At 34.6% G+C, this 13,546-nt stretch overlaps 1 protein-coding gene across 1 annotated transcript; it reads left to right on the top strand.

Annotated features, from left to right (window-relative positions):
- Positions 1–3,247: 3,247 nt before the first annotated feature.
- LOC147404959 (uncharacterized) lies at positions 3,248–13,470 on the top strand. Its single transcript, XM_086437942.1, has 4 exons — positions 3,248–3,741; positions 4,467–4,679; positions 12,195–12,355; positions 12,938–13,470. Exons 1-4 carry the CDS (start codon positions 3,248–3,250, stop codon positions 13,468–13,470), a joined length of 1,401 nt encoding a protein of 466 aa, XP_086294068.1.
- The last annotated feature ends 76 nt before the right edge of the window (positions 13,471–13,546 follow it).

Below are 13,546 nucleotides of genomic sequence, written 5' to 3'. Positions count from 1 at the left end.
TACTTTTCAAGTGTTAATTAATGGGACAGTTTTATACTTTGGTTGGGTTGAGACCCATTATGAAAAAAGGAGACGAGAAAATCAGTTTCTCTCCATTACGTTTAAATTAAGAGAAAAATTGGGATAATTTTAAAATTTTAAAATATCTTAAAAGATATCTGATGGCAAAGGCAGAGTTAGAATTATAAAATATTTTAATAGGGTTTCATGATCTTTCTTTCTTCTTCTCTCCAGTTTTGAAGAGAAAGAAAACTTACATTTTTTTTCTTCAATTCTTTTCTATTATCTCTCCACTTCACAATTCAAATAAGAGAAATGGAAAGAAACTCATTTATTTTCTCTTTTCTCCATTATCTCTCCACTTCACAATTCAAATAAGATAAATGAAAAGAAACTCATTTATTTTCTCTTTTCTCCATTTCTCTCATCCAAACAAATCGTTCAAAATGAAATAATCTTATTTTGCTCTCACGGTGGGAGAACATGACAAGGTTATTTAAGGTATTTGGGTTTTGTTAACGTATTCCAAAGGGCACACGTTAAAGTGCATTAAAAACGCTTTGGAATTAAGCATTGGAGGATATTTTTAAGGGTCTTGTTAATGTGTGCCCTCAGGGAAAACGCTAAAGTGCAATAAATACACTTTAAAATTTTGAATTTGAGCGTATTTTCAGTACAAAGTCCAATTTTCAAAGTGTATTTATTCCACTTTGACGTGTGCCCTAAGGCACATGTTAAAGTGCAATATATACACCTGGGCAATTGTATTTTGTATCGAAAATGCTCTCATTTTTTTTTAATATAAAAATACCCCCAAATGCTTGTTCCCAAGGTGTATTTATTATACTTTAACACGTGCCCTTAAGGCGCACATTAACAAAACTCAGGGGCGGGCTAGGATTTTCTTGTAGAGGGGTCAAACTATAGTTGACCAATAAGGTTTAAGAACCTTAAGAAGAGTGGTTTTGAAGAAAAAAATCTAGGATTTTTTCCATTTGAGGTTGAAGAAAAAAAATATTTTGATCATTTCTCATTAGTCTATAAGAGAAGAACTAAGTCAAAGGTCAATGTCATTCGTTTAAAAACATATAAGGATTTCAAATATTGACCAAAATGCTTACGCGTCATTGCCTTCAACTTAAAATTTTAAAAAAAAAACTTTGATTATGTTCCCAAAATCAGTCATTTTCGACATTTTGGATAAATGTTTTTAGAATAATACTATACTGACTTAAAAATAGATACTCAAATACACTAAACAGAGTGGAATGTGCATATTATCATTGATTTTTTTTTTTTTTTTTACTTCAAATCTAAACAATAATATATGACTTTTTGAAGTAGAAGATGAGATTTTTGGATAGTAAATTTCAGGACAAAGGGAGTATGAGGAGTTTTAAAACAAAGGATTATAAGGTTAAATAGATTAAAATTTATATTCTACAAAAATTGAAGATAACTGACTTTTGGGTAGAAAATTAACGTTTTTTTAATTATAGGTTGAAGATGAGGATATTTAGATTGTTTTTTGTTAGTATAACAAAGAACAAGGTTAATAAGGGCATCTCTTCAGTTTGAAAACTAAGGACTTCTTAAATATTCACCCAAATGTCGATAGATGTCCAAATCGACAAATATATTGGGGGGAGGGGGCATATCATCACTTTGAAAGCATAGGGTATCTCAAATATCTATTAAAATGTTGACTTTTGATTTAAATAAATAAATTTATAGAATATTAAATTGAGTTTTAAATCACTTTCCAAAGGGGATGTATGGTGTGTAGAAATGAACTACAGAGGTTCATTGTATTGAGTCCAAACTTAAATTTATGAACCCAAATTAATGGATATATGGGCATTGATTAAGGTTCATGGCATTTATGTTGGTTCATAGATCAAGGTCTATTCATTAATTCTAGGTGAATGAATTTAGAGATGAACCTAAAGTTTGAAGGTATTTTGAGACATGTATTTAATAAACACATATACAATGCACCTTAGTTGAAAGGATTTGTAGGACATGTATTAATTAATTATGATATATTTTTCTAAGTTCATTTCCACCATTATAAATCTCTAACCCTATTGGTTTTGGTATCTCATTCATTTTTCTCACATTTCTCAATTTTCACTTACTTTTTGTGAGAATTTTCCTTTTTTTTTTGTCCATTTTTTTTTTGGGCATCTTAAAGAGGCAAAATACAAGTTCCTATCAAGTAGTGTAAATTTGTAGAGGAACGGGATTGAATTCAAGTTAGGTTGAATCCAAAAGAAAGTGTTATCGTGTTCCCTTTCACAAACGGAAGGCTTCAACTATCTTCAAGAAGTGTTTATGCGCTTCTTAGCCAAGTTGATTTAATCGGAGATTATAATTTTTTATTTGTTTTTTACAAAGAAATCAAGTTTTGTGCTCAATTTTCAACAATTCGAAGATATGTCAACTCCTTTGTCAGTTGTGTCTCCACTCGATCTGGTTCCTGTTAATACCAACCAATTTGATGATCATTTTAACGATTTGATATCATTCATTATTAGGAACAAATGTAGTTCTTTTTTCAAACAACTTAAAATTGTCCATGTTCCATCTAAATCATATCCTAATGAAGGAATGAAGGAAGAGAAGACTCTTATTGTTTCTAAAGCCCACAAAGTGGCAGATGAAGACTATGTATATCGTTATAATATTTTGAATTCTTTATCTTATTTCTAAGTTTTTATTTTAGTAATTTATTTTAGATAAATCTCTTTCGAAAATTATTTTTAACAGTTACGTAAACTTGAATTGGATTGGAATTAAAAATTCTTTAGATTAACGTTGTCTCTGTGGTTCAACCCTTAGTTGCCAAGGTTTTCTTTTATTCTTTATTTTATCATCATCTACAACTTAAACAACCAAGTTAGAGTTAGTTGATGCAGTCAAGTACTTATTTAGGAGTGATAACATTCTTAGAGAGTCAAATGCCACAACTATTTCTCTAGTCCCCAAGGTGGACATGCCTCATACTCTATCTGATTTTAGACCTATCTTTTATTGTAATGTAATTTACAAGATTATTTGTAAGGTTATTAGTAACAGAATTAGACATGTAACTACTAAGCTGGTAAGTCTGAACCAATCGACATTCATCAAAGGTCGTAGCATAGTAGATAATATCCTTCTTGCGCATGAGATAGTAAGAAACTGCCAAAGGAAGTACACCAATCTTAGAGGAGCAGTGAAGGTGGATTAGAGGAAAGCCTACGACATGGTTGAATGGGTGGTCACTGAAGTTATCCTTATTGTTTTCAAATTCCCAAGGAAATTCATTGATTGGATTTTCATATGCATTACGAGTGTCTCCAACGTCATTTCCCTCAATGGATCGTTTGTTGGTTGGTTTGAGGGTAAGAGAGGTCTTAGACAAGGAGACCCCACGTCTCCTTATCTATTTGTGTCGGTTATGAAGGCCCTTAATCCTCTTTTTAGAGATCAAGTGAAGCGTGACAAGTTCGATTACTGCCCTAGATACAAGAATCAAGACATCACTCACCTTTGCTTTGTCGATGATCTTCTTATTTTCTTTAAAGGCAACCATAAGAGTGCCTTAGCTATAAAGGTTGTCCTTGAAGAGTTTAGGGAGCTCATTGGTCTGGAAGTTAACATAGATAAATGTGTATTCTTCTTGGCTGGTAATGACAGAGGGTTGGGAGAGGACTTTGCCAATATCCTTGGGATTAGGAAAGGTTTTTTGCCAGTGAGGTACATGGGCCATCCACTTCTTTCTTCCAAACTCTTCTTTAGAGATTGCTTTCTTTTTGTGGAAAAAAAGTCTTAGAGGATCAACTCTTGGAAGGGTAGATTCTTATCTTATATAGAGAGGTTGGAGCTGGTGAAGTCAGTTTTCTTGAACATTAAGGTGTACTGGTGCAATTATTTTATTATCTCAACTAAGGCTACGAAAAAAATGGAGAGGATGTGTGCTTGGTTCCTATGGTTTCTACGTGTGTTATGCGTAAAGATCAAGATGAGGATATGAGCCATCTTCTTAGTGGTTGCCCCTATGCTAAATGGGTGTGGTCTGAGATATTGAAGAGGTGTTTGATGAGAATAGTAATCGGGGAGTGGGTTGATGAAGTGGAGTAGACTGCAATCAATTTCAAGGGGGATAACCTTGTTCAAAGGGTGAAGAAGGTGGCATTTTATGCCTTTTGTCTACCATATGTAGAGGGAAATATACAATAAAATAAACCAAGGTAAGTTCAATAGCTCGGATATGGTCATCAAGAGAATAGTTGAGGATGTGTAGGTCAAATTTGAGGATGATATTGAGGGAGTGGAGGACTCAGACTACAATAGAGCCTTCATGCATGCTTGGGGGGTTATGGCCTTTTTTGTCCATAAGTCGAGACTCTACTACTCAAGGTTGAAACCTGCTTTTGGAGTGTGTGCACTTAATATTGATGGGTAAATTTTTTTTTTACCAGAGGAGGTTTTGGTGTTGTTATTAGGGACCATGAGGGATATGTCTTGGCTGCTCTGACGGGATGTGAGGAACCAAAGTCTGTGATATTCCATGATTTCCAGGGTATTTTTCAGGGTCTAAGTCTTGCTCGTTTCAAAGGTATATCCAGGATCCATATTCAATCTGATTCCTCTTTGGCTGTCAATGTGTTGAATAACAAGAGGATCGTCCCATGGTGTGTTCTTCACTTGGTTTTGGATATTCAAAATCTCGTGGCCAGCAGCTTCCTCGAAGTGAAGTTCTTTCATGTCTTTAGGGAAGCCAACAAGGTGGTTGATTTCCACGCTTCTTTTCTTATGATTTTGGGCTGTTGGAGGTTGTTTGCGACTCCCCTCCTTCCATTGTTTCTCTGCTTCCCAGGATAAAAGAGGTGTGTTCTTCCTACGTATGTAGTTGGTTTGGGTCTGCTTTAACCCTGTTGACCTTTCAAAAAAAAAAAAAAAACCAAAAGTCAAAGTTATTTGACAAGAGGTTGATAAGTGAGGTATTTAAGTCATTTTTGTTAGTCAATTAAGGAAGACAACAATCATCCTTATTTCGTGTCGTGTCTGCAACTTGGGTAAAAGATTGCTTCCTCTTAACCTCGTCACCAAGAGGAATCAAATCTTTTTTTTTTTTGGGATTAAATGATGACATGACTTGTCTATTTTTTAAAATTATTAGGCTTGGCCCCTTTATATTGACTTTGATTTATGATTATGAGAAAGTTTTAATGAAAATGAGATGCTATTAGCACCCTAACTTTGACATTTTCCACACTACTTTCTTAAACTATTTACCACACCCCAATAAAAAAATTAAAACACACTCTTCAAACATTGCAAAGGGTTGGCTCAAATTATAATCTCAATATTACAAAACATTATCACACTTGTTGGAAAATTTTTACTATTTGTTTACAATTATGATTGGCTCATATAAAATCCTAGAATAATGATTTTTTGATGCCCCCCTCTGACACACACCCCCTGACATGATATGTTCTAGAACCATAGATTATTCTCCTTGGGATACTCAACTATACATATTTATGGGGATGTACAATTGTGTATCCCAAGGAAATCTATGATTCTAACCCATGCCACATTAGGAAGCGTATGGGGGCATGTGTCAGAGGGGCCGTCAGAAAATCATGACTCAAAATCCTAAACCTAAAATAGAAATTAAATCTAGCAAAAAAAAAAAAAAATTATATGCCCCCAAATTTTACTCATTCTCAACCATTCACTTATTTTCTTGGGTAAGTCTCCATTTTATGCTCTGAATATGAAAAATTACGAGTCCAGTACACTATTTATTTTAATTCCCAAAACATATTTTTCCAATGAATTCATCACTTTTATAATCAACAAATTCGCTGATAAATACCAATGGTTTTGCCATATCACTGATCTCGTTGGTAATTTATTAGCGAATTCATTGATTATAAATTAACAAATTCACTGAAAAATTATGTTTAGAGAATTAAAATGAGCAATGTATCGGAACCAAAATTTTGTCATTAGTTGCACATGTTTTGAAAAACATCTCTATTTCTTTAATTTAGTTTGAATGTAATAAGTAAAAGTTGGAGTGCCAATAACCACTCTAAAATTTTATCCTATTACTAATTTTTTTGGCCCTAATTTTAATCACTAATGCTGGGGTGACATTGGATTTACTGCAATTTTTTACATTTCTAACGTGTGTGCGCACCTCCACTTCAGAAATGTAAAAAATTGCATTAAATCCAATGTCACCGCAGCACAACTCAGTTTTAATCTATCTCTATATCTCCTTTGATCAAATATTAGATGGATAGTCATATATATATATATATATATATATATATATATATATATATATATATATATATAGGGTCCCGTTCAGCAACAAACATTTTGGCAAAACATTTTTCAAAACATGGGTTAGAGGTTTTGGAATGGGCTGATTTTTGGTGAGGATGATCTCTACAGTGAGGAGATCATCCTCACCAAAAATCAGCCCATTCCAAAACTTATAACCCCAGTTTACAAGTTGAAAAATCGTGGACCGTCCATTTTTTGTAAACCATTTTTGATGCGGTTAGAAGTTTTGGAATGGGCTGATTTTTGGTGATGATGATCTCCTCACCGTAGAGATCATCCTCACCAAAAATCAGCCCATTCCAAAACCTCTAACCTATGTTTTGAAAAATGTTTTGCCAAAATGTTTGTTGCTGAACATTTCCCATATATATATATATATATAGACATTAACCAATCTTGTATAAGAGGCACAATCCTTAATTTGAAATAAGGATTAGGATCCAACGTGGTGTCCGTTCGACGTTCCTATAGAATAGGAATGGTGTCTACATTGCTTGTTTTACTAGGAGTTTAAAACACATTGGATTTCTATATCGAAGTCGTTTCGAAAACATGGCACACAGACCAATTTTTTATTTTTCAACTAAAATATGCATGTAGGCGCTATGGGTTGTTAGAGGTACGGGACATGGATCATAACTGTTGAAATAAGAGTCTTGATAATATGACTCGCCAGGTGGCATACTTAAATGACTCCATGACGTTACAAGTTTGGGTATCGTAGATCTAAACGCCTCGGGAGACACAATTGCACTTCCACGTAAAAAAATGTATCCCAAGAGAATTGTGTATCCCGAGGCATACAGATCGAACTTGTCCATGTCTTGGAGTCATTTGAGTATGCGACTGGCGAGTAATATTATCAGGACATTTGAAATAAAAGATTAGGGAGTGCATATATTCGACCCACACCACCACCACCTATCTTGGTGGATAGAATCGAAGTAGTTTTGCATAATGTTACAGTTTCCACTATCGTCCAGAAGGACTTAAATGACTCATCTACCAATAATCTCCATCTTGTCGTGGAATCTCGTGAGTCTGAGTCAAACTGGGGTCTGAATGAATCAAATTTTCACGTTTTAGAAGATTTCCACAATCATCATCGCTCCGTTACTACTTATTAAAAGAGATTTGTCTAATATTTTGGAGAGAGATTAGTAAAAAAGAAACCCTCCCAACAAATAAGACAACAAACAGCTCTCTCTCTCTCTCTCTCTCTCTCTCAATGATAAGAAACAAGTCACGAGACTACTCGAGATCTCGAGTCTTTTATTCACTCTCGTGATCGAGAGGTTGTCCTATTATAAAGTATGGGTTGTCCCCCACAATGTCACAAGCAAGACTGTTTCTATAAATTTGGAGAGAGCCTAATACAAACATTTGACATCTGTTAGAGTCACGATAATTTAATTACAAATGGAGACAACAAACAACTATCTCCCTTTTTTTTTTTCTTTCTTTTTTTCCATCAAACATAAACGAAAAATGCTAAACTGACTTGAAAGAGTGCTTTTTGAGTATGCAGAAGACCTTTGACGTTTTTTCTCGAAATACAAGTGTTACATATTCGAGAAAAATCATTGGTTCTCTGCATACACAGTGCCACTTGGAGCATAGTAATTAAGGCTCAACATAAATAGGAGGATACATATACATACATAGTAGTACTCCCCTGTGATAAATTGCATCTTTGGGGCACTAGTGTAGGACCTACAAACATTGTCTTGATATCAAAGTTAATTTTCACTCCAATATGAATTATTCACATAAAAAATCAAACTAAGTCCATGAAAATGTGTGTATGACCATAGGCCTACTACCCTTTCTCTTTTGGTTGTGGGACATGAAGTCTTTATCCTTGAGATTGTTTCTTGATTTTAAGAAAATATATGATCTCGCATCCACGATCGTTAGTGTGATTTGTGGAATGGACATATCATCAAATCTTTCTTTTGCATGTCCATGCAAGATAGATCTAGAAATGGCTCCAAATATCATACTATATTTTTCGACTACAGAGATTGCTCTTCTTCCTGTATAGGCTCATAGTTTCCCGGAAGTTGGGATGATGTCATGCTATAATAATTTTAGACATATTTTTGTTAAAATAAAATCAATCCTATGTGGTTTATACTCATAAAGTGTTAACATGTGATTTGGGCTACAAGCTAAGCACGATTTCGGTGTTTCCTCTTTTGTAGGATGTTACGACTAAGATGTTTCCTAATTTGTAAGATATTGAATGTTCTGTTGTAATCCTATTTTTTTTATTATAATTGTTAATACCCTAAATTGTCCAAATCGTGGACAAAGTTCATATCAAGTACTTATAAATCAAACTAAGCAAAGCCTATTAAAAATCTAATTTAAGTCTCATTCACTTATTGGACCCAAGTCTAGCTCATTACATCGGATCAAAGATATTTTCTCCAATTCTTATGATCCCTACTACACACTTGTCTCCCAAAGCTTGAGGTTGCTTTATACTTTCCACTTTGTTTTTTTATTTATTTATTATTATTATTAAAGTTATTTTTTCCATTGTAACCTTTATTTAATTTTAATTTTCAAAGCCAACCATTATTTAAAACTATGATTTTACACTTTTACCCCTATATGTGACAAGTTCTCTTTTTTATTATTGCGTCGGCTAATTTAACTCAATGGAGTAGAGAGTCTGTTGGACCCGTAGTCTAACAATTCTTAGTTAATTTGAGCAGTCTAACAAGACGTTATGTTGCTCTTAACAAGTTTGAGTAATGATTTAGTTGGGACTCGTAGACTTGATTAAAAAATTACTACGATGGATTTACCTTGATTGAATTTTGAGCATTTAAACTGACTCAAGTTGGAAGAAATTCATCAAACTTATCTATTATATTATTTTTTAGGAAATGTAAAATAAATATAAATCTAAAAAAAAATTCATAACCCAAATAATGAGCAAATAATGACAACAACTCATACTCATTATTTGGTAGTTAGAATCTGTTATGTACCTAATTTTTAGAGAACATTAAAAATAATAAAATAAAGAAAATATAAGACCATCGTATTCGAGGGAGATTAGACCTCCAAACCGATTCGATGGTTGGTCTCATAATATTGTTTGCACTACATTCCATACAATGCTAGAGATTAAATACATAGTCTTTTTCCTAAAATAACTACCATTTACTATAAAAAGGGATAACTCTTTCACTCAGGGGCGGAGCTAGTAAGGAGCTGGTGGGGGGCAATTGCCCTCACAAAACTTTGAGACACTCCTGTATTTTCAATTAATTACATGCCCCATTTGCCCCCATTCCCTCACCTCTCTCCCCATTTGCCCCCACACCCTCATTTCCCTCCAATTTTTGCCCCCACACTCTCACCTCCCTCCATTCAAGTTCTTTAACTATACAACTAATCATAGTTTGCCCCCACTACAAGAAAATCCTACCTCTGCCCCTGCTCTCACTGACATACCACTCAAGGGACCTAATAACTCAATTAGCGTAAATTGTAGAGATAATTCATTTTTCATATAAACACAACTAATAATGATCTCATACATTAAATACATTACTCAAGGGCGTAGCTAGGATTTTGCCCATGTGTGGGCAGCCAGGAGTATAAATTTTTTAGTGAAAAAAATAGTTGTGGAGGCAATTAAGAGTGGACAAAACTTTGTGGGGTTAATAGTGGCATATATTTTTATCCCGCTAAACATTGTTGCAATAGCTCACTAATCTATAGACTTTAAAAATTCTTGTGGCCCTTACTGTAAATCAACCACTAACATTACTCCCAACCTTATATATTTAGGTATAAATTAGAAGCCATCATCAAACTAAGAAAGATCTTATAGGTTTACTATTTGTTAGAGTCGTAGAGAGCTTGAATGAGCAATTCTGAAAAAATCATAGAGAAATTACAAAAAGAAGGGTTGAAAGAAGCCGAATTTAACACTCTCCCTCCCCCCCCCACCCCCACCCCCCCCCCCTAAAATTCATATTCAACTTATCTCACAAAACACCGGGTTAACTCGATTGATTGTTTATTGGTGAGCGGTGTTATATTGGAAAATCTAAGAGATATCAAGGTTATTTTAGTAATCTCTCGGTGTATAATATTCTCGTGAACTCTTTGCTTTGCGTGATGACATTTGGATCATCAACTCCTGTCTGTCACGGGCGTTGCAAGGATTGACATTATGGGTCCCACCTTCCAATAATGATTGAGTTCCTACGATGTCCCTAGGACTTGAATCCCTTATCCATTAGTTAATTTTTAAAATGACCATAATACCCTCAAAATCTAAAACATTGAACTACTTTCCTTAATTCAGTTAAAAAATGACGACTTAAGAGCCACCGGGGGCAATTGTCCCCCCTCCCCCTAAATTTTTTTGTCCTTGTATTTTTTGACTTTAATTTGAGATGCTCTATATTTTCAATTAATGATATGTCCCATTTACCCCCACTCCCTCACTTCGCTTCAATTTTTATTGCCCTTCTCAATTTTTTGAAAATGATATTGCCCCTTGACTTGGGCTTTCTCCCGTAGATTAATTTGGACTTGAATACCCTTTTCTTCAATCTCTTACCAAGTAATCTTTGAATTTTCTCCAAAAACCATTCAACTTCAATCTCTTCAACCTTACATTAACTACAATTTGTCCCTTTTACAAAAAAAACCCTAACCTGCCCCTGAATGGGTTGTCAATGAATATTACACCGATTGCATATAGGAATATCCAAATCCTAATCTGAATTTCTTTTTAGGATATCTAAATTAGAATACAAATTCGATGGATCATCTAAATCAATATTTGAAGTACAATTTGATTATCTTAATTTTTGGATATCCAATTCAAAATTAAATATATGTTATTTTGAATATATTATATATTATATCTATAACATTGTTTATATTATAGAGAGTTACTATTACCACACGAACAATGTGCAATTCTTTGGTGATTTACATAGAAATTGGTGTGGCATTAGTAAAAGTTGGTGTGACAATAGTAGCTCTCTTACATTATATCTAATTGGATTTGAATATAATATTATTAGATTGGATATCTCAATATCCAAATTCTAATGATATAAATTTTTTTTTTTTTTTGAATAATATTGATTACTCAAGTATGGATTCGAACTAGATTCGAATAATCGTCTATCCATTGATAGACCTATGCACATGTTTGGTAATCTAGAGGTATTTCTTGACCTTGGTCATCTATGAGAGAATAATATAAAATAGCTTAAATGCCTTAATCTTTAAAGTCTTTAGCGTACAAAGTAAATTTCTTAAACTATTTTACCTAGATTTTGTATTCAACTTCTTGTTGGGCACCCTAGATCTTTTTGGAAGCGGATCCTCTATAGCACACGGTTCCTGTAGCAACCCTGTAGCACATTTTAAATGGTTGGAAGAGAGCCACATTAGCAAAAAAATTAGATCTCACACCTAAAATTTGGGGGAGTTCAGTAGCCGTTCATTTTTAAAGAAATGGATTTGCATTAAAAAAAAAACTTATTTTTTAATTTTTTTAGTCAGATCTAAGTCATGAACACAATTGGGTGAGATCTAAGTCATCAATTGGATCTTCATGTGCATTATGAGTGTCTCTTACACCATTTCCCTCAATGGATCATTTGTTGGTTGGTTTGAAGGTAAGAGAGGTCTTAGACAAGGAGACCTCTTGGCTCCTAATCTTTTTGAGCTGGTTATGAATGTTCCTCTTTTTAGATATTAAGTAAAGCGTGACAAGTTTGATTACCACCTTAGATGCAAGAATCAAGACATCACTCACTTTTGTTTTGTCAATGATCTCTTTATCTTCTTTAAAGGCAACGTAAGAGTGCTTTAGCTATAAAGGTTGTCCTTGAAGAGTTTAAGGAGCTCACTGGTTTAGAAGTTAACGTAGATAAAAGTTTGTTCTTCTTGGCTGGTAATGACAGAGGGCTAGGAGAGGACTTTGCCAATATCCTTGGGATTAGGAAGGGTTTTTGTTAGTAAGGTACTTGGGCATTCCTTTTCTTTCTTCCAGGTTCTCTTTTAGAGATCGCTTTTCTTTTGTGGAAAAAATGTCTGAGAGGATTAACTCTTGGAAGGGTAGATTCTTATCTTATGCGGGGAGGTTGGAGCTGGTGAAGCCAGTTCTCTTGAGCGTCAAGGTGTACTAGTGCAATTGTTTTATTATCCTAGCTAAGGTTTTGAAAGAAATGGAGAGGACGTGTGCTCGATTTCTGTGGTTTGATAACAATAAGAAGAACTGTGCGATTAGTTGGGAGAAGATTTGCAGACCTTTTAAGGATGGATGACTTGGAATGGTTAGCATTTCGGCTTGGAAGTCTACTGCCATCTATAGATTCGCATAGATGATTGCTTCTAATAAAGTTTTTCTTTGGACCAGTTGATAAAACTTCACCTAATAAAAAAATGGAATTTTTGGTGATCAAGGTCCCTAAAGAAGCTTCTTATAGTTGGAGAAAGATCCTTAAGGTTAGAAAGATTGTATTGGACAATACCTTGCACTTGATTGGGGATAGAAGATTGACCTCACATTAGGATGATCCTTGGCACCCTTCAGGTATTTTGAATGTTGTTTTCCCCGAGGTCCTCTCTCATGACGCCAGACTTGACCTTTTTGCCAAGGTATCAACCATTATTAGAGAGGGTAGATGGGCCATTCTAGTTGGGAGGGAAGACTCATTGCTTACTATTTTTGTGCTCCTCAGCCAAGTTCCCATTCTTCCTGATGCCCCAGACCTTGTAGTTTGGAAGGGCAATGTTGATGGCCTCTTCTCGGTTAGATCTACTGTGAAGACATTAGTTTCTCAAATTGCTTCTCCTTCATGGGCCCACTTTGTTTGGAATAAGAGTTGCATTCTCAAGCAAAGCTTTATCACCTGGCTGGCTATTAAGGGTAGATTGAAGACTCTCAAGAAACTTATGGATTGGGGCATCTCAAGGGTTGCTATGTTTGTTATGTGTAAAGATCAAGATGAGGATATGAGCCATCTTCTTAGTGGCTACCCTTATGCTAAGTGGGTGTGGTTTAAGATATTGAAGAGGTGTCTGATGAGAATAGTAGCCGGGGAGTGGACTAACGAAGTGGAGTAGACTGCTATTAATTTCAAGGGGGATAACCCTATTTAAAAGATGAAGAAGTGGCATTCTGTGCCTTTGTCTACCACAT

The sequence above is a fragment of the Akebia trifoliata genome, chromosome 4 (assembly GCF_017979445.1).
Source record: "Akebia trifoliata isolate Shusen 1 chromosome 4, ASM1797944v1, whole genome shotgun sequence".
NCBI lineage: Eukaryota > Viridiplantae > Streptophyta > Magnoliopsida > Ranunculales > Lardizabalaceae > Akebia > Akebia trifoliata.
The sequence above is the reverse complement of the archived record's forward strand: the minus strand, read 5'-3'. Positions and strand labels throughout refer to the sequence as shown.